Source organism: Taeniopygia guttata, chromosome Z (assembly GCF_048771995.1).
Source record: "Taeniopygia guttata chromosome Z, bTaeGut7.mat, whole genome shotgun sequence".
NCBI lineage: Eukaryota > Metazoa > Chordata > Aves > Passeriformes > Estrildidae > Taeniopygia > Taeniopygia guttata.
This window is the reverse complement of record NC_133063.1, coordinates 80126103-80148473: the sequence shown is the minus strand read 5'-3', so window position 1 is coordinate 80148473 and position 22371 is coordinate 80126103. Positions and strand designations below refer to the sequence as shown.

At 40.4% G+C, this 22371-nt stretch overlaps 1 protein-coding gene across 3 annotated transcripts in view; it reads right to left on the bottom strand.

The window, feature by feature from the left end:
• The window catches only part of EDIL3 (EGF like repeats and discoidin domains 3), a 237245-nt gene that overhangs the window by 39250 nt on the left and 175624 nt on the right, over nt 1-22371 (bottom strand). For all 3 annotated transcript variants that reach the window (XM_002189898.7, XM_030258476.4, XM_072922905.1), the window contains 3 exons: nt 15729-15884; nt 14509-14653; nt 7888-8072 (listed from right to left, as the gene is read on the bottom strand). In XM_002189898.7, coding sequence (XP_002189934.2) covers nt 7888-8072; nt 14509-14653; nt 15729-15884 — 486 coding nt within the window. The remainder of the gene's footprint in view (nt 1-7887; nt 8073-14508; nt 14654-15728; nt 15885-22371) is intronic.

Genomic DNA, 22371 nt, shown 5'->3' with positions numbered 1-22371 from the left:
ATGTTCTTGGAAAACAGAACTAGATACAGTTCCACTCCATTCTTTCACCCTCTTTGAGGCTTTTTGCCTCATCTGTGTTTACATCAGGTATTTTTTGCTTCTTATAGATAGTTGACCTTGACAAGGTCATTTTGCTTCTCTCTATCATTTCCAGTTGAAACAACTGTGACCAACTCTGCTTGAGTCAAAAAACAATTCAGGGGTAGCTACGAAAACAGCAAACAATTTTATTAGGAAAAAGTGGATGCTATTTTGGAGCACCACCATGGAAGAAGAGGGCACGAATAAGAAACACATTTGGACCCTTTTTTTCTGCATTCTTACTTAAACAATTGTGTAGCTATTTTATTTTTTTAAGGGAGTGCAAAGAAGTGTGCCTCTGCTTCACAAATTGAGACAGACCATTATTTAAAGCCAGTGAAAATGGTAGCTTGGTAAAACAGGCAGGGATTTAAAACAATGAAAAACTAACATATTTCCATTAAAATTTCATGCACTGCATTTTCAGAAGGTGCTGCTATTGAAGTAACACCAACATTCCCACTGCAAACACACAGCAACAAAAAGCTGCCTCAGACTCAGATCCCGCGTACATCAAAATTCACGACACCCAGGCAGGTTTTGCTTACACTCCCAGATTTTCTGAGGCAAGATCAAAACCTGTTATTGTAATAGGAAATGGGTAATTTCTCAATTTAACTTTCATCTTCAGGGGAGTGATACTCACAGGAAAGCTGCGAGTCAGTGAGGGAGCTGGCAGTACTCTCTTGCAGGATTCTTGTTTAGGGAAACTTCCCAAGTAATTTCTGTTAGTGATGATTATTTTGTTGTGCGTCAAAGACAGGCTCTGGAGCACTGATTTAACCCCTTAGTTCTTACTGAGGGCTTAACAGAGAGAGCAGGGACTATAATTCAGGGAGAAGAGCAGGACTTTGTGAAACACAACATTTTTCTACTATAAACTCTTATCCATAGCTAATTTACAGCTCAGACAGGGCCTTTGTTCCTGTTCATGGTTTAATGGTTTAGTGGTGGTGCTGGATTGATGGTTGGTCTTGTTGATCTTAAAAGCCTCTTCCAACCTTGATGATTCTATGATCCTATGAAGGTGACATCACACAGATTTTTGTCACAGAGTATAATCATGCTATGTCTGTCTAATGCCTATTTTATGGACAACTTGCAGCAGAGAGCTCCTGTACTCTGCCTGTCCTTCTAATAATCCCTCTGTATTTTGCCAGAGTAAAATCAATGATTCTACAGCTGCTTCAGACTTTGCTATACCGAAATGATAGAATACAGCCTAAATAAAGCATTTCAAAGAAAAAAAATAAACCAAGATTTTTTTGCTGCCTTATTTAATTTCTAGGCTTAAATTCAATTACTACTATAAACATTTCCATAAAATGAATTGCAGAGGAAAGCTTTGCAAAGTCAAAAGCAATTTAGGAAGGGCAATGCTGAAATGCACAATTTAGTAGCATTATTAATGTGAATAATGCATTTAATTTGAAATGATTTAGGGAAAAAACTGAGTTAGAGTGCAAACCCTGGAATGACCATCAAATACCGCTGGAAGACAACTCTGAGTAGGAAATCAAGGCATAGCTCCTAATACAATTTCTGTAATATATATGTTTGTTAGCACCGTTAAAAACAGATTGGCAACATACAAATATTAAAAAAAAAAAAAACAGAAAAAATAAAAAAGAAAGGAAAAAAAAGCTTTTTGTTCATCTTGTTATCTTGAGTTGCAGGCTGTCCTAAAAGCAAATAGTGGCCATCTAGTTGCAAAACTAAACCTATGGTTGATGGGCAATTGAAGTGAATAAAGTGACTTGTTTAACATTATAGCCTAGGCAATGCAAAGTCAGTACATTCAGCTGTGTGAAAATTAGAAGTGGGCATCAGTCTTTATCTCCTTTTGTCTTTGCCTAAATCGCTCAGAGCTCTTTGTCCATTATTACCTTATCCTACCACTGCTTTTTTGCAGGAAAATTTATCTATAGCAAGTCTCTGGCAAAGAGGGGAAAAGATTTGTGTTAATAATTTATTCCAAGCCTGCCTTGAGATGCATCCTGTGAGTTACCAGGCTGTGTGAACAGAGTATGACACTGTGAAGCCACTCATCAAGGTGGGCACAAGAGCAAGGAGGTGCCAAGACCCAGTGTCCAAATTAAGTCCTTCAAGTAGAACTAGCAGCTACCAGAAGAGAGATGTTTTTGCATTGGTAAGATAAAATGACTGTAAATATAATTTTTTATACCATCAGAAAGCACAAAAAAAGGGCTGACATCTCCACAATTTTCATTTTGTTACCCGAAATCTCAGAACCTCATAGTTGTAGAAATTCTAGTAAAAAAGCATCAGCTTAGCATCTGGAGAACCAGAGACCAATGTTGTTACTGTTTCTGTAAAGAGCATTGCTTTCTTTTGTGGCCTTGTGATTTATTAAAGCTGCAGAGAAATACAGGTTTCTTCTCTTTATAATGTGATATATTTCAGTTCACAGCTCCTACAGAACACCCTGTCTCTCCAAGCCCACTCACGATGCATGGCTTAGCAATCCAGCCCTTCCACAAGTCATGCAATTTCCTCATTACATTAATTACCAGATTGGTATTAAATTAACATTTAATCCTATTCCAATTTTGCATCTTTCAAGCCCTTATTTAAGATGTAGTTAAGCACTTTCTAGTTTTTTTTTTTTTAATTGCTTGTTTGGGTTTTTTGTTTTGTTTTGTTTTGTTTTGTTTTTTGTAATTTTTTTTTTTTGTTTTGGTTGGTTTTTCAGTGTTTTTTGAGTTTTGTTGATTTTGTTTTTTGGTTTTTTTTTTGTTGTTTTTTACTCAGTGTTGGTGTTCAAACAATTAAACTACAGGCCACACATAAATCTCTTATTTGGCTACTTTAACCAGTACTGGTATTAATACATGTTTTGCTAACGACACAAAATGTCAAAAGAAAATTAAACAATCCACACAGTTTTCTCCTTGTGAGTTGTTGAACAGATCTCCAGATGAGTTATTGAATTGCTATGGTATAGTGGTTTCTTATCTAGAAAGAGTCTTCAGAATTCATTGCAAATGAACGGATTATTACATCAAAAAAAGGGAGAAAAGAGTCAGGTGGAATAACAGACAACACAAGAAGAAAATACCATGTGAGAGAATAAAAATATTCCTCTTTTTTTCAGTGACAGATGAATGCCAGCATTGAAGCAAATTCAGCTAACCAATACTAGATGAAAAATAATCTATTACTGTATTAAAAAAAAAAGGAGTCATCTCTTGTAATTTTCCTAGTTCAAAATTTTCTCTTATAATTTAAGTTAATTGTCCATCTTTCTCTGTGGCTGGCAGAGTAAAGACACATTTCCACTTCTGGAAACTACTCTATAAAATAAAAGAGTAGAAGCTGGGTTTGGCTCAGCTTTTAAACAACAACTCTTTGATTTGATCACTTGGAAGCTTAAACATTGGAAATAAATGCTAGAAAATGAATATAAATATAAATGAATATAAGTGATGAATATCATGATGGCATGATAGAGAAGCATTTTGTATATGTATGACGAAAAGAGGATAATTATTTGGAATGCAATTTTGCCTTTGTTTTCAAACAAGAGGCATTTTGATGTGAAAAAGATGGTTTTGCATTAAACTGAAAGAATAATTTGATTGCAGCTCTGAGACAATCTAATGGCTTTGATAAAGAATCTCAGTAATATTGTCTAATACTGGAGATTAGTTTGGCAGGAAAATACCCAACCCAAATATATAATACCACTGGCAATCATCACATTTTTAAAGCATGTAGGTATAACTGTTGCTCTGCCAATCTTCCAACAATCTGTTTATCACCAACTAGTTTTTCTAATAGTACTTAGCTGGTTCCACAATCAGAAGGAGAAATATTGTAATTTTACATTGCTGTTGCTTTCAAAAAAACCCAACACATCATCAGTTTTAAGATAAAATACTGACAATACCCTGGTATGGTTGCAAAGTCAGGACTAGGACAACACACAAAACAATTTATTCAGAGGGGATGGTTGAGTGGGAGGAGAAAGCTCCAGGTGTTTGGGGACACCAAATGAAGTGACGTGCCAGAATTTAACTAATAGTAAATAAAGAAAAGGGAGTTTAAGCTTCTGCCCTGATTTCACAATTTATAACAGCAGAAAATTAGTAGCAGAGCAGGCATGGGTTTTGAGAAAAAGGTTAATTATTTTGAGTTATACCCTCAGCTAGGAAAATGAGATATGGAGTGGTGAAAATCCATTTACAAGAGCGTTCTCCAAGCATCTGAGATATCAGTTGCTCTTTTAAAAATAATCTTTACAGCGTCAGTGCCTCGTTTTTGGACATAAGGCAGACAGTTCTCCATCACATCCTTAAATGCCAAATAAGTGAAGAAATGGTAAGTGGGGTGACCAAATGGAAGGTGACCACAATCCAGGCTCCTTCTGGATTGTGTCCAGAAGGAGCCTGAGCACTCCAAAAACTTGCAGCATCCTCTTCAAGGCAATGTCAAGTTTATCTTTGAGGAAGCATGTGGGGAATTCAGCCCCAAGTTTATGACAGAGCTAGAAAAGTACAATTTTAGTCATGTCATCTATTTAGATTTCCCTTCATGTCAAGAAAATACATTTTTTCATCACTAATCATGGTGTTTGGTGTAAATGAATGTTATTTGTGCAATCTGTAGCTTGTAGTGTCTAAGCCACAGCAGATTTTCAACTACTGCAGCATGATTAAGGTGAGTATTTTGTCCCCAAAAATGCTCATTTTGTGCCTGGACACACAAAATACTGTGTATTCTAAAATTATGGGTGCAGCAATCCAAAGCACTTTAAACCAAAGAGCTTAATTGTTAATGGCTGCATTTTAGAATACATACCAGATTCAGAGTTATCTTTTTTGAAAGAAAACTGTGTAAAACAGTCCCAGCTCCCGAGAGAGGAGAATTTATCTCTAGAGTTCATCCAAAAGTGCAAACAGCATTTGATGCATGATTCAAACATCACCTCTCAGCAAACATTATCACAGCAGGTGCTCTGAGATGGATGTCAGCACACCAGCTTTTAAACTGTTGGTAACAATGGTGTTTAGGCAAGGATACCCCAACAATGGCATTTAGTCAGTGTGGGAGTCCAGGGCTTCCCTCTGTCTGCCCTGGCAGGTCTGGGACCCTGGCAGGGGTCAGGAACCCCCCTGGACAGAGCCCCCAGAGACACTGTCTGTGATCTCTGTCCATGGAAAAGAGTTTTCAGTCTTACAGGATGAATTACCAGCTCTGAGTGTTTGATATCAGTAATAATTAAGTGTGACACGGGTGCAAAAGTAAAATTTCAGGATTCTAGATAAGGGGTCCAAAGGGGACAAGATGGAGGAAATTGGGTGTGCCTTGTCCTGTTTCTCCTTCTTCATGCTCTCCATGTTTCACTGTGGTGTTGGCATTTTTCTGTTGGTTTAGGCTGGGGACACACTGTCCAACGTAGGTGACAGATATTGGCACGTTATTGTAAATCCAGCACAGGTAGTTTGTGGTATTTAATGTTTGTACCATCCCACTGAGGGCAGAGCCCCACACGCTGCCCTGCAGGACAGAGCTGCGGCAGGGCAGCAGAACATGTTAGAGATAAACAGAATAAACAACCTTGAAACCAGCACAGACCAATTATGGCTTCTGCTTTGGCAACAGAGCTGAAAGACAGAGACTTTCTACAATCTGGGAATCACCAATACCTCAGATTCCGACAAGTCATATCAGATCTGTTCAAGCCATCCCACACCCCAGCTATAATCCCAAAAGGACAACTCCAGGCTTTCCCCCCCAGTTTTTCAGGCTTTCTCATAAAAATCAGAAAACATAAAGCAAGAAAGGCCTGTGGAGAACATTCAAAAGGCATGAAAAGTTGACATGGTAAATATGATATTGATAAGCTGGCTACTTCAGCAAAGTCCAGAAGTCTGGGCTCAATGTGTGGCTTTAAACCCATTTCAGGGTACCATGGAATCATCATTCTGGGCCTGATTCCTTGTGGAATGGCTGAGGGAGGCAGGCATACAGACACATTTGCTTTCACACGCTTTTCCTTACAAATGTGTTTTGACTAAACTCTGTGGAAGCAGCAGCAGGATGATAAACCTTTCAGTCAACGTGTTATAAGGCTTCAATATAATACTCTGTGTTTTAAGGAAAAGAAAAACCACCAAAAACCTGGAGAGAACTACCAGCAGGGAGAACAAGAATGAACAGATGAATTCAAATTATAGACATGTCTCTGTTACAGAATCATTACCTACACTGGAAGCATATGAGACTGTCTCAAGTCATGGCCTGAATTCAGAATAACCAGCCTGTAGCAGAAGCTAATGACCACCTTAAGCACTGAAAAAACAAGTGGACTTAATGCCTTTTGAGGTTTAGTTTTGGTCTTTTTATATATTTATTTATTTTACTTTTTTTTTTTTCCCGAAGATGAAATGTTAGGATCCATTTTTGAAGAAATATCATTTTGTATAATGATTTTCAGGAAAAGATAGATTGTTAATATTCTTGTGGAGTTGTTGAAGTGAATATAAGATCATATGAAAAACTAACTAAAAGATGACTATTTCTTCAAAACGTTCTTTTTGACCAGACAATAAAAATGATTCCTTATGGTTAAAGACTTGATAAGACAGTGCAATTGATCAGATTAAATTTGCAGGTTCAGGTAAATTCAAATATGGAAAGACTACAACAGCCTGAAAAATTTGAAAATGTAAAACTTAACTATGCGGCCCCTTGCCATCTGTAGTTAATTAAACATACACTGTCATCCACAGGAGCAAGAACACACAACAGGAAATTTCTGTGGAGCCTCTGCACACCCTTGGTTTGACTGATGGGGCTAAAATATGATGCAACCTCCTCCCTTTTCTGTGGAAAAACATTTTCATCTGCTTCTCCACCATAAAACACAGCAATGAAATGTTCATCCTGTGCAGAAGCTGCTAACTGCTCTTCCAACATGCTGCTCTAAAAGAATTTCAGCAGATTCCAGGATCTCCAGCTATTCCGAAGTTAAATAGGGCAATTTCTCCTTCCTTTTATGGAAAGCGTGTAAACTTGGGAGGCAAAAACAGTAATCATATTCCTAACTTGCTCAGCAGCTGTAGGCAAAAAAGGCTAATATGTCATAATTTATATGTGGAGAGATTGCAGGGGGTTAGTGGCCATGTCTGGTGCTATTGAGGCTTCCCACCGAGAGCTGCACTGCAAAGTGGCAGCTGACTGAAAACACTGCTATTTTCAACAGTTCAAAAAATGTAAATGTGTCAGTGGCTGGTCAAACAAGCTTCCACACTGGTGATTTATTGAAATCTCTCACATTAGTGAGTCGTATGAATCATTCCTGGGCTGAAAACAGCCCCTGTGCATAGGTTTATAATGGATTCAGGTGTTGAATCAGTCTTGCTGGCCCCAGAGTCGTGTCAGAAGGTAATTTTGGGCAGCCTTAATTAGACAGAGATGATTTCTGTGGGCGGGATTCGCTAAGGTGCACAGGTCTGAAGGTAAATATGCTTTCCCAGGGAGCCTTGGAAGGGCAGAAGAAAGGAAAGTAAACTCATCTCTCTCAACAAATGAGGGGAATTCAGTGAATCAGATCTGCAACCACCATTTTTGTTCATTAACAAGGGAAAACTGGGGCTAGTGGAGGCAGATTTTCCTGCAACTATGATAACAAAAACACGAAGATATGTTGGACCTTCAGAGCTTGTGGCAGAGCTGGGAGGGTTACAGAAGAAGTTGAATATAAAACTGAACCAGAGAACAATCCCCACGCCTGGAACACAAAGAAGACAAAGATCTGGGAAAATCCACGTGGAAATTTACCTGCAACCACTGTGACTGGTCATTGTGGCCGGAGGTCCAGGCATTAACTTTGCCTTGCTTGTCCAGCCGGGCTTTCCTGGGCTCCCAGGCGAACATGTCCATGTTGAGGGTACGGAAAACGCTGGAGGCAGTGATCTGGAAGTCCTGGATGTGTCCTGATTTCATCCCCAAGGGCTCAGAGCAACCTGGAACAGCAGGACAAGATCAGTGGCACTACTGCTTATCTCTGTCAGGGGTTTAGGTTTTCTGTTATGGCAGAAAAAACCTGCAATACTTGAAGAAAAAGATGTAATCAAGACTATTGTTGGAGACACTCGAAAACAAATAAATGAAAAATAGTCAATTCAAGGCGCTTTGTTTCAACAATTGCTTGGGTGAATCAAAATCAAGATAGAGAATTCAACATATTTTATCCTGGCATACACTTATGAAGCGAAACAAAATGAAAAGATTACTTTTGTCTGTGCTTATCTTATTTTTACTTTTCTCTCCCACAGGAAAATATTGTTTCCCCTGTTCTGTTTGATTTTCCTTATGCTTTTATGCCACCTCACATCCACCGTGTGTTTGCTTACTGAGCAAACATTATTTTTTCTTAAAACCATTGCTGCAGTAAAATGTTAAAAAGCACTGAGCTGTTTTACACTTTTGAATTATTTGACATCTAGGTAAAAATCCAGAAAGCCCAAAATCCCACTGAAGGAGGGAGAGCCCACAGGAAAAACAATTGTGGAGGGAGGATAGTAGGAGGATATCACTTAGGAGAAATCAATAGTTAATGGCTTATTTTTTTGTGGACATCCCACACCATTGAGTTATTTTGCTGTAGAAAATATAGATCTTGGGCTTCTCCCTTCTCTGTTCTCTGTGAAAAAAGATAAAAATAAAAACTGATAAGTGGCTCTGTGTTCCTCTGCCTTGCTGTTGTGTGCTGGGAATGTGGAAGGTATGTTTGGATGCAGACAAAGGAAGAAACAAGATGAGGCAGCATTGAAACAACAGGACTGGAAACCAGATAAGGCAGATGGGCTGCATGGTTCTAAGATTTAAACAAAAAAAAAAAAAAAAAAAAAAAAAAAAAACCAAACAAAAAAAAAAAAACCAGAAAAGAGAAAGGCAAATGGCTGAGAGAGAGAAGGCTGCTAAAAGGAAGGGAAAGCTGGATGTATGGCTAAGGGGGTGGATGACACTTGACAGCTGGGGTAAAGTGAAAGATAGAAAAGATGGAGATGGGAACACAAAGAAATAAGCTGTTTTCTCATTTCCTTCATGTCCCAGCAGTCAAAAACTTGCACACATGCAGTTACAATACTAACATGATCTTTAATGAAATATCTCCTGTATTTAAAATTTGAATATTGACATGCTTCATGTTAAATTAAAAAAAACCCCAAAAAACAAACAAGCAAACAAATGAAAAACCAAGAGAAAACAGAGTTAACTTCTGAAAAAAACCTCCAGTCTTACATAACTGATTCTCTCTCAGTGCACGAATGGAAATGGCACAGCCTTGTCTGTAGAATGGACTCATTCAAAAACACAACAAAAAAAATTTCCTGGGAGTGGGAGGAAGCAATTGATAATAGAAATAAGAGAGACTAATCTGCTGCTTTGTAGAGGGACTTTGCTTATTATTAAATTCTGAAGTATCACTCCAGGATCACAAGGACTGTCAGCAAGGATGTTTCATCTGAGGAATGCTAAGGAGGCTCCTGACACAAAACCATGGGTTGTCAAAGCTGTGATTCAGTGCTGGCCCAATCCATCAGCACCAGTTCTATCTTTTCTGAGTGTTATTATTGATTTATGAAGCAACAGCTGTGCCTGCCTGTGTGCCTGTGCATGCGTGCATGGATTAATGGGATTTTACACTCGCCTGCCTTCTCCGTGGCCCCAGAGCGGGTGGGAAGACAGTTCAGGAGAAAGTGAGAAGAAGAGTGAGAGTCTGAAGAGGCAAATGGGATGCACACAGGTGTCAGGGTGTGTTGGTGCTGTGTCAGAGGGAGCAGCAGCTTCCCAGCCCCTGCCACAGCAGATCGTGGCTGTTGGGATGGCTGAGCCGTAACCTACAACACAAAGGGCAGGGTCACCAAACCAGCACAGGGCTTTGTGTCATCCCTCACAGGTGTGTGTTTATAACAATGCTTATGTCTTCCACTAAACATATCCTCTTCACTGCGCTGTGCCTTTAAATTTGCTTTTCAACGTCCCTGTGGAAGGACTCAATTTCCATTTTTATTTTTTGAAATCCGCGGAAGTCAGATATAGCTGATGCAGGCTGCACCCAGTGGAGCATCTTAGGCTAGAATGTTTGAGATGCTTTGGATACCTCCACCTGTGATAAATTATACCTGATACCTCTGTATGTTTAAATCTAAACAGGTATAAGTTTGCAGGTCTTATTTCATCTAGCTCGATGGAACAGGAGAACGGAAATAATGAGAAAGAGTGGGGATTAGCAACTGAAAACTGGAGGAATAAACACAAAGGTTTTTCTCTGTTGACTCTCCAGAGGGCAGGATCTTTTACTCTTCAGTCTGCATCCATACTACTGCCCTCATCTACCTCTTCCTTTGAAAAATCTCAAACCCTCAAAGGAAATATTCAATATCCAATGTAGCAAAGGCAAACCCACAAATGGATCTGCATGCAACTTAATGAATCTTGTCCTAGACAAAGATTTGTGTACTGTTGGCAGAAGCAACATATGTCAATTATTTGAGGGCAATGGTGATTTTGTTTTGATTCATACTGTGATCTTTTTTTTTCTAAAAATTGAGGGATTTAAAAATTTTTCTCCATATTTTTGAATCATAGAATACTTTGGGCTGATAAGGACCTTAAGATCTTTTAGCTGCAAATATAATTCCAGCCCCTTTTCCATGGGCAGGGGCAATTTTCATTTAGCCTTGATGCTTTAAAGCCCCATCCAACCTGACTTATAAATAACAAATATAGAATTCCTTTCCAGGTTACACAGTTCTGAGGAAAAATGAGGAAAGGGGAACATATCTGTAACTGCAGGTGTGATAAAGTCTCCCTGTGTGTCAGTTTTGTGTGAATGGTGCCTACAGGGACTGTTAGTGATGCCTCGGGTTTTAAATTTGGCATTTTTCAGATTCTGTGCTGCTTTAGTAGTGGGTCTGAGCTTCACATTAGAGGATGGTGAGCTCTGTTCATAGAGCAGGGAGACAAAACAATTCCTTCTCCAGCTGGGGACCAAGGACAAATGATCCAAATCTCAGCCCAGGAGCACAAACACCGTGGGCTGGAGAGAGAAAAACAAGCAGGATGGGACTGCCTGGGCTAAAGCTGGAGTGGGACAATGAACTCCAAGGTGCCAATGGAGCAGAACTGATCCCAGGGAGAGTCCCTGGGAGTGCTCGTGCATTTTGGGGCCATTTTGGTTCATTTGGGTGCAGCCCTGGCTGGGCTCTGGTGCTGCCCAAGGTGGATCCACGGAGGAGATCCTTCTCATAAACCCCTGCCTTATTCTTTAACTCCATCTAACCTCTGTTCTAGCCTGCACAAGGCATCATTAGGATAAAGAAATAGTTACCAGGGAACAGCATGCCTGAAGGAGATGAAAATTACACACTCAGGAGCTTTCTCTGAGTGAGTCCCACGGGGATGTTTAGCTTCTGGGGGCCAACATCCCTCTGCAGGATCTGAGAAACCCCAAACACCAAGAGCTGGAATTGGTGCACAGGAGCCAGGAAACACGACTGTGAGCAGCACACTGCAGGGGCTGCCTGCAGGAAGGCAGATGCTGGAGTGCAGGAGTGAGTTCCATGAGTAAGGGACACTGTTGTGAGAGCACGGATCTGCTGTTAAAAACAACAGCTGGATGCTGCTATTAATAACAGCTTAATGAATAAAGGCATTCTAATAAGCAGTAGCTGTGATCTGCTTCTCCCCTCACATCAATACTCTGTGAAGGGAAGGGAGGGCAGCACACAGAGATGTGCAAAGCACAAGTAAGGCAGGAACACAGGGCCATGAAAATTAATGCCTAATTTATTGATGGTTGGCTCCACTAGCATCCATCCTGGTTTTCAATGAGATCTGACTGTGGGTCCTGGTAAGTAAAGCTATTTATGAGACTAAAGCAGATGAACACTTTGCTGAAGTTTGTCCTAAGAAGGTGTTAGCTTTTAAGATGATCCAATGCTGCAAGTCTCTGTCTGTTTATCACTCACTCTCTTCTCTCTCACCAGGTCATGTTACACCAGGCAGACCCCTCAAAGTGCAGACCACCTGGAATTAAGAGTGAATTAGTCTGTGTAATTACACCTTTCCTTCAGTAAGGTTAAAATTGCTCTGGTGAGCCTCAGCTGTCAACAGTTTTAAGAAATTATGACCTTGACACTGTTAGGAGACCACTGAAATGAATTCACTTTACTATCTTTCACAGTTCTTTGAGCAAAACAATTCCTAGTCATTCTGGCAAGGGCTTACTCTAAACTGTGGTTCCAGAAGTGGAAGACATAAAAAAAAAAATCTAATAGAACAAAGCAGCTAGACAGGATTTTCTATTTACTCTTAAACCTATCTATATTGGAAAAGGGCTACACCAAGATTAATGCATTACCTTTTCATTTCTGAATCTGGTCTTGACTGAGAATTGTTTAACTCCAGCTGTTTTGATGTATCACTCATGGACTGGATGACTATTGTTAGTAGAGTAACGAGGCAGCCACATAAAAATCACTCCTAAATGAATCAGTGCAGTGCTCCCACCAGTAAAAAGGTTTATCTCTTGGAAAAGGATAAAACATTTACATGCTTTTCTGAATTTGTAAGGGAACACAGTTCTTGCAGAAGGTGGCTAGAGGTCAGGCTTTACATTTCAGAGCTTTAATAAGAATCTGAAGAAGGTTTATATTGGGTCCACTTTTTCATTTACTTTTTGCTACAAGATGCTGTCCCTGCTTCTGCTAAACCCAGAAAACAAATCCAAACTGAAATCTTGAGTAAAGCAGCCCAACCATGATGTATCTTATGGGACTGGTCCTCGACAGCAGGAGAAGAAGGCTTGTCCCTCTGAGGGCATCACACAGCACAGGGGTGGTGTCACACCACAGCCAGGAGGAATTACCCAAATCAGGTGTGACAATTGCTGCTGCCATGGGTCCAGAGCAGTGCACAGCCAGCTCTGGGGCTCAGGAACCATTTTCAGGACTTGGATGAGGCTCCTTGCCTTGTAGTCTGCTCAGGGTGTGACATTATGAGTCCGTGTAGCCATCAATACATGTTAAAATTGCTAAATGACCATCCCTGGAGGTGTCCAAGGACTGGCTGGAGATTAAACCACACAGGAAAAAAAAAGTATGAAGTTTTACTGGGTTAATACCACACAGCCTTCCTTATAGGAACACATTCCTGTCCCACTGCAAGTGGCCATCATCACTCAGCTGAGCCAAGTGTTGCACTGGTGAGGCCACACCTCGTGTGCTGTGTCCAGTTCTGGCCCCTCAGTTTGGGAAGGATGTTGAGATGCTCGAGCGCATCCAGAGGGGGCAACGAGGCTGGTGAGGGGCTTGGAACACAAACCCTGTGAGGGGCTTGGAACACAAACCCTGTGAGGGGCTTGGAACACAAACCCTGTGAGGGTCTTGGAACACAAACCCTGTGAGGGGCTTGGAACACAAATCCTGTGAGGGGCTTGGAACACAAACCCTGTGAGGAATAACTGCGTGTTCCTCACACTCCCTGTGAGGGAACTGGGAATGTTTTTAGCCTGGAGAAAAGGAGACTCAGAGGTGACCTTATCACTCTCTACAACTCCCTGAAAGGTGGCTGTGCTCAGGTGGGGTTGGTCTCTTTCTCCAGGCAGCACTGACAGAATCAGAGGACACAGCCTCAAGCTGCAGCAAGGGAAATATGGGTTGGATAGAAGGAAGAAGTTTTTTACAGAAAGGGTGATAAAGTTCTGGAATGGCTGCCCAGGGAGGTGGTGGTCACCATCCCTGGATGTGTTTAAATAAATCCTGGATGTGGCACTGGGTGCCAGGGTTTAGTTGAGGGGTTGGGGAATGGGCTGGTCTTGATGATCTTTGGGGTCTCTTCCAACCTGGTGATTCTGTGAGTCTGTATGATTCTGAGTTTATACCACTTATTTAAGTTACAGCATTTAACAATCCACCGATTAAACATTGCTTTTATTTTATTTCGTTCTCAATCAGCAAATCTGAATTTTTGGGAAAAAAAAGAGTTATATTGCAATAAGGCCTTTAGTCTCTCAAATTCTGTTGAGCTCTCACATAGAAATAAATTAATCTTTATGTGAAAAATTATTTTTACCTTTCAAACTGACACTGACACAGGGAGGTGGTGGAGTCACCATCCCTGGATGTGTTTAAAGAAATCCTGGATGTGGCACTGGGTGCCAGGATTTAGTTGAGGTGTTGGGGCTGGGTTGGACTCGATGATCTTGAAGGTCTCTTCCAGCTTGGTGGGTCTGTGCATTCTGTGATTTTGTGATTTTATTACTTAGATAAGGGGGTTGGAAAGAGACTGGTCAAGCTCAGTCTGGCCAAGTGCATTTCACAGCGGGGACAAAACACGCACGGTTGGGATCATGTGGAGGGGATGGAGGGCTGGGGGCTGTGGAGATCCCACCTGTGAGCTCGCAGCCAAGCAGCTCCATCCTGAGGGTGCAGTGCCTCCTGCACACCTGGGGGTACAGCCGGACGTACTGGGCCTTGATGGGCGGCGTGAAGGAGTTGGCGTACGGCGTGTTGTTGTCCACGTTCCCACGGAACACCTGCGGGCAAGCAACGTTTGCACAGGACAAAAAAACGTGTCAGGAGGATCCCTGGAGTCCCACTGAGTTCCTGTTACTCAAATAGCACCTGTATTGTTCTGTCTGTGAGGGGTTTTCCCCAAACTCCAGCTGGTTTTGTGCTGCCGGTGCCCAACACAAATTTTCCCAGCAGAATGTCCTGCTGTGCCATTCTGTGATGGGTTTGCCTCCTAGGCCAAACCAAGGTCTCTGTCTTGTCACGCCCAGAAACTGAAGCTCCTAATGCAAATAAATTATACCTTCTTGTCTTGATTAATTCATAAAATAGTCGCAGTTCGATTAAGCCTGGAATTCGCTCTGACTGATGTTTATTTTTTCCCCACGTGGATCAAGATCCAGCTCCCACTGAAGTGCACTGTAACCCTCCCAGTGATCACAGAGGGGATGAATTAAACCCATCAGCATTTTTCTATTCACACCTCACTCTAACCAGACACCCCTGTGCTGTGTTTCTCCCCTTCATTATGCCCCTCTTATACAACATCTTAATTTCCTAAAGCAAAAACTACATCTAATGCTATGCAGTGCCTGAGTTCTATGTAAACTTACACAATAAAGGGTTTTTTCCCTGCTCTGTGTGCACAGGTCCATCAAAAATAAGTGGTAACTATAAACTGTAAGCACACACACACCCCGCTGGATGATACTGTTTGTGTAGTACAGAGATTAGCATTGATGAATGGGCTCTGTGTTTCCAAGGGTTAAAGCTAATCTGCCAATGCAATAAGACTAAATTGAAAACAGAGCAATGAGTAATTACTGGTAAACTAATTAATATGAAAATCAGTTAAGTGTAATAAACAGGATTATTCTAGCTTGGGGAAATAGTATTTATGCAGCCATCAATTGAAGGATGAGAAATTCTTAGCAAAGAGAAAATGCAAATTTGTTGATTTTTTTTTTCTCACAGAAAAATAATAACAGTGAAACCTGTATCATACTGCCAGGCAATTAGGCTTAAATACCAGAAACATCTCATACTTCTGAAGGCAGCTAAACCATGAGATGCACTCAGATACAGATGACTTAATCTTACCATGTCTTCCTTTGTGCCTTTTACTTTGTACATTGTCCATGACTTCCCATCATTACTGTAGGCAATTTTATAAGATTTTACATATTCTGGACTTCCAATCCTCTTGGCACCTTGGGTTATAACTCCAGTGACTCGCATCTTCTTCTGCAGGTTTATCTGAAATAACAGCACACTGTTAATCTGATGGGCACACTCCTTGATTACTTTAATTCCCTTTTTTATCTTTCCTTAAATGAGAGGAAAGAAACACAGCTGTAGCATTTAAATTACTATTTTTTATACTTGCAATAATCCTTTTGATCTTTCATGAATTTCATGTGCAAATATATAAAGCAAATGAATGAAAAAATTGAACCAAAATCTTGGGCTATGCTTATTTCTTGTATGTGTGCACACATAAATAAATATATTATGGATATACAGAATATTACTGGGATACTACTTAATTTTGGCATATAGGGTTACTCCTACATATTTCCTGCCTTAGAGGGAAATTAAACAGGGTGATAATTTACCCAAAGCTGTATTTTCTGTTCTGTCAGAAGCCAGTTTGCAACACCATACAAAAGGTCCCAAGTTAGCTACAAGCAAAACTTCCACCTGAAACTAAAACTACATGGAAGCTCTGACAGCAAAGAAATTAGACTTCTCCTCGGCTCTCACTGAAAATTCATATACATAGTGATCAAGGCTGAAATCCTAAAGCAGTCAGTGGCAAAATATCAATCAGTGGATATGAACATTGCTCGTGCGCTTGTCTGAGCTGAACACAACTCCTTGAAGTACAAAAGGAAAACAAATTCAGCATTACTCCAGCAGCCTTAATTCTAAATTCTGCCTAATTCTAAATTTGAATCCAGCCCTAATTCTCAATTCTTAATTCTGCCTCCTTTACTCACCTGTGGCATGGGAACCCTGACAACTCGGGGTGTGATATTCAAACCCAGCAGTGTAAGAGTCAGTCTGTGCAGGCAGATGTGCAGTGCAAAGAGATGAGTGGAAGTATGAGAGAGCAAACAACTGGCACAGGGTAAATAAAACATTACACTGCATTAGCACTTGTCTCCTCAAAATTAGTTTTATCTTTGCTCCCCAGTGGCTGGAGCTGACCCAGTGCAGTCCCCACTGTTTGCAGCAGCAGTCCCAGCACAGGTGTGGGAGGGCTCAGATACTGTCCAAATACCTTAATTGCTTATACCTTAATGGCTTTAATGTTTACATTGTGGCCTGAAGACTTTCTCCCCCTTGGTAATAAAATCTAACCTCTGTGAAGGATGTAAGATGATCAGACTTTGGTGTTTTAAGATCTCTCTGTGCGCACAGTAGGAAACCTCTAGTTTCTTTGCCCAAACTATAGAATTTTGTGGTTTCTTCTGGGATTTTTTTCTTTTTTTTTTTTTTCTTTTGAATGAGTAAGGGAGTCTAGCTATTTCTCTGCTACTTTTCTGGAAAAGTTGGCTTTTGGTGTAGTTTTACCACAGTTCTCCCTATAAGAAATTATTAAACACTCACACACCTTTGGATTAACAATGTGTGTTTTCGAGGTTAGACCCATCGAGAGAGGAAAAGCCTCCTACAAAACCACCAGATGTTTTACAGGATCTTCCCCACATATACCAGGAAATCTCAGGAATATTTGCAACTCCAGTGGGTAGAATGGACTCACAAGAGGAATTCAGACAGGTATAAATTAGAAGAGATTCATTACTTTTTTCAGCCTTGGAAAACTTCTTTTCCCCAATTCCTGGTCCCCCAGAGAGGAAAACAAAATAAAATAAGCACATCATATTTGTAAAAGGATAGCTCCAGAGACTACTATTAGTCCCATAACTACATTAAAAATGTAGCTAACATGGAATAGTATCCAGTTAAAGATTTATGTAAGTCTCTTATGAGTAGTTCATTCTCTGTGTGGAATTTCAGAATATTAATTAACAGGCAAGTAAACCAATTCTCCATGTATTTACAAAATTGCTAGTAATGAATTGAATAGCATCTGCAAAACTAAATTAGAAAGCACAGTGAAACAGAAACCAGACATTGATAATTTGCTGACTGGTAGCATCTTCACATTTCACTGCATGGGAAAAGGAAGGTATAATGCAACACCAAACAAATTTTCTTTGATCCAATGATGCAGATAACTAATATTTTTTTTAGCTTAATTACCAATTTTTCTATTTCCAGGTTATAATATTTTGGTTTTGGATGAGAATTTATGGGGATTTTATTTCCCTGTTTACTCTCAAAGGACCATTTCTAATGAAACCATGGCATTAACCATTGGATGTTGCAGAATCTTTCCTTTTAGAGGATTTATTGAAAAGTGTCCATCCTTTGAGTCACAATCTGAGCTTTATTTTTAAGCAGTATTGAACTTGATGCAGTATAAGAAATAAAACCAGGCTGCCTTGTTTTCCAAGCTATACATATCCTGTCATCGTTTGCAGAAAATCCCAGTGAAGTGGGGAAAAAAAGCTTTCCAATACCCATGGCTTGCTTACCTAGAAATCCCTCCTGGGCTAATGCCATGCTTTTCAGTGAATATGGATACCTCAGGAATTAATTTTCCCTTTGTATCTTTGGGTTCTTTAATGTGTTTTAAATTTTTCAAATTCGACCTCAGCAAAAAATGAAAATACTGCAGCTTTATCAATGGCTGTAACAAAGCACGGTCCAAAATCTTTCCTATTTAATATACTTTAGTAGAAAGCTTTGAAGAAATGTAAACTACATCCTTTAGTGCTACAAGCTTTTTCAAATGTGCTTTTCTGTGGAATTTGTGAGGGAAAAACATCTCAGAAAGCTCTGCTTTTTGGATTAAGATCCAGGACAGAAAATTATATATTTTAATTACATATGTGATGATGTTTTAAGGCAAAGAGGTGAAAGTCACGGGATAGAACAAAAGAATAACACATCTTTCTAAAAAAGGTCATGGATTCACTTCTTAAGGACTTCTTATCATTACCTAGATGAACTGGAAAAAAGCAAGGATGAAAGAAGATCAATAGTGTTTTGAGAGATTTACCTCTGTAATTTAAGTAATAAGGCATGGTAAAGGCCTTGTAAGAAGAAATTGCAGGCATAGACATTTGAGGAATCTACTTACAGAGAGAAAGAGAGAGAAAGAGAAGAGAGAAAGAGAGAGAGAAAGAAAAGAAAGAAAAGAGAAAGAGAGAGAGAGAAAGAAAAGAAAGAAAATAAAGAAGAGAAAGAAAAGAAAGAAAAGAAAGAAAAAGGGAGGGAAAGAGTGAAAGAGGGAAAGAGAAAGAGAGAAAGAGAGAGGAAGGAAAGAAGGAAGGAAGGAAGGAAGGAAGGAAGGAAGGAAGGAAGGAGGAAGGAAGGAAGGAAGGAAGGAAGGAAGGAAAGAAGGAAGGAAGGAAGGAAGGAAGGAAGGAAGGAAGGAAGGAAGGAAGGAAGGAAGGAAGGAAGGAAGGAAGGAAGGAAGGAAGGAAGGAAGGAAGGAAGGAAGGAAGGAAGGAAGGAAGGAAGGAAGGAAGGAAGGAAGGAAGGAAGGAAGGAAGGAAGGAAGGAAGAAAGAAAGAAAGAAAGAAAGAAAGAAAGAAAGAATATATCAGTTTTACCATTTTAACATTTACCATTTAAATTTATTTTAGGAGCAATGGATTGAGATTTGACCTCTGCTCAAGGACCTGTGTTCAGCACCAGCTCAGAGGGTTCTCCTGCATCCAGTGACTTCCATGGGATTTGACAAACACAGGATATTCCAGGGATTTGGCTGCAGTCCAAGAACACCCAGTGCCCTACACCTTATGGCACGAAGAACTTTGTGAAACTTGGATAAGGTTCTTCTTGACACCTGCAGGCTGTGGAATGTGCTCTGATGGCCCTTGCATGTCAGTGAGGAGGATTTCTGGAGCTGGAATGCGTGATGAGCATGGAGTTGCTCAGGTAAAACTGTGTGTCAAGTGAAGGCAGAAGTCAGATACCAATGTATTTAAATCTGACTCTACAAGAACTGGATTATGCCACAGACAGGGTGGACGGTGCAAAGTCACTGTGCTGGTGTTGAGCAAAGCACAAAGAGAGCACAGGCATGGAGTCAGCTCAGTTTATGTGAGCTCAGGGACTGTGGCAAGAAACACCGCCTGAGGTCCTCTGCTGGGTACAAAATTGAAAGTTGAATTCATCCATATAGCCAAAACAAACCAAATAAAATCACTTAAGGCAGATACCCTCTATGACTAAGAGCTAGGGAATAAAAACTCCTTTAGTGTAAGAAGTCCCTGAAATTCCTTCTAATCTTATTTATAAACTTCTGCCATCTCCATGATTACACAGAGCACTCTGATGGTCACTGCAGGTTACAGAGCCCTGGCCTTTCTCCACAGGAGGGGAAAAATGGACCAGGGTGCTGTGCTCACTGCTCTCAGCACTGGTCCTGGAGGAGTGATTATCTATTAAACAATTTTCACTAATGCCTTGGACTCCAGTGATTCACTCCAATCTGTTTGGGGATGCTATATTGTTGTCTATACCCATGAAGACAAAAAAATCCACAGTGCAAAGGAAATAAACAAGAATTACTTCTTCTTTAAGAAAAACTGGTAATATGAATAAGGCAATTTTAAGATTTCCTGTTGATTGTACAGTGCACCATTTTCAGAGGCTATTCAGAGCCAGTCCTGCAAATCTGCATGGTGTGTATGCAGCTCCACTGGTAGCTGGGACTTAATGTAGGAGCTTATTTTTTGTAAACAAGTCCAAAAGGCTCCACAAAACAAAGGCCATCAGTAACTTCTCAGCATGGTTTACAAACCTTAGAACCATAGGAAAAAAGAAGATTAAATTCAGAATTGCAATGTGTGAATGTAACAGAACAGCAGGGACTGGGACAGCTCCAGTGCACGGTGTTCATCTTCCTCTTACAATTTATGATCAAATGCTAGCATATTCACTTTGCAGAAGCTATAAAATGGGCAAAAAGATAAAAAAACCACCCAATTGCATCTGTCTTATCTACATTATTCCAGGCAGGAGAGGAGAAGAGGGATGAGAAGACAGAGTGACTTTAGGTAGACCCCTATGTGATGCTCCTGGACAGAATCCATAACCATATTCCCCTCATTTGTTATCTCACTGTTAGCAATAACACCACAAACATTTCCTGCAGAACTGCCTTGTGTGAAGTGCTCCTCCAGAGAAAGCTTTCCAGAAATGCTCAAATTAAAGCCTATATGAAACCTTGGGTCTTTGAGATCTTAAATGTAGTTTTTAGTTTCATAAACAGAAATGTATTTTATGGAGAACAAAGGTGTTTACCTGTTTCAGTCATGAGATGGAATAGTGTTGTCATAAATAATTCTTCATCTTTTCTAGCACAAAGTAAATATATCTTTACTGCTACTCACCATTACTCACATAAAAACGGGGTTGAATAAGAGATCAAGGTTATACTGGCATTAAAAGATTTATTACAGCAACCCTTCCCTGCTGATCTCATCAGGTTTTGAAGGATTGAAATTTAACTTTTTTTGTCTCTCCTCTCTTTTTTTTTTTTTTCCCAAAGTCATAATTCTGACAAAGCTAGATAGAAAGCACCCAGACAAACATTTTCTGATGAAAAATAGGGATACTTTCCAACAGAAATGCTTTTTAATAAACCCAGGAAATGAACAACCTGACACAATCCCCTCGATAGTGGGAAAGTCAGCAAGTCTGAAAGCTCCTTCCCATGCTTCCTTTTCAGTCTCCAAGATTGTTTCCTCCAATCTGAGCAGGACAAGCTGCTTTTCACCCTGGTGCTGGGCTGGTGATGGGGAGCAGGAAGGGCAGAGCAGGTCAGCCACTATTAACTTCCCCAGCAAAGCCTCACTGGCACCTGCACACAAGGTGCTCATCTGTCTTGCCTGTCTGTGGCTTTTTGATACTCCCCTAATCAGCACTGTCAGCAGAGCTCCCCTGGATTTAGTTCAGGGCATTAATGCAGTCAGCACAGTGGCAGTGATGTGTGTTTTAAGCAGTGCACAGCGAGGATAAGCAGGGATTTATCCACAGCAGCACCATTGCTGACATGCTGGAAGGAGGTCTGCCCCACGGAGAAAAACATGTTTTATTGTAAAATATCCACATGGTGGTGCAAATTGTTGTCTTGCAATAGGCTAGGAGAACAAAAGTTTGTTACAGGTTGCTTTGAAAATAATAAATAGTAATAATTCCCAGTGTGGATGTGGGATTGCACCTTGAGGACAGAGCATTTAAACACGCAGGTTGTTTCTGATCCCAGCCCATCTTGTTCCACTTATGTGGATCCAGCAAAGTGCCCTCATAACTTTGCTATTACATCCTCTGAAAACTCACTCTCCTGCTGTTTCCAGTTTATCACACCTCAGGGTAAGAACAAACCCCTCTCAGGACCTCCCTGTGCCCACCTGCATCTCAGCCTCAGCCACCCTCCTAAAAACAACTCATCACCTTTGCCATCCTCAGTGAGACTTATCCATGTACCTTTAATTTAAATTAGACATGCAGAATCAGAGATGCAAATGGGACCACTAATTTAATTTACCTCCTTGTGAAAAGATCAGCATATATGTTAGACCCTTCTATGGAAAACATAAATACAAGGATTGTTTGGCCCATGTAATGCTAATGTGGAGGAACATATGCTATGAGAATT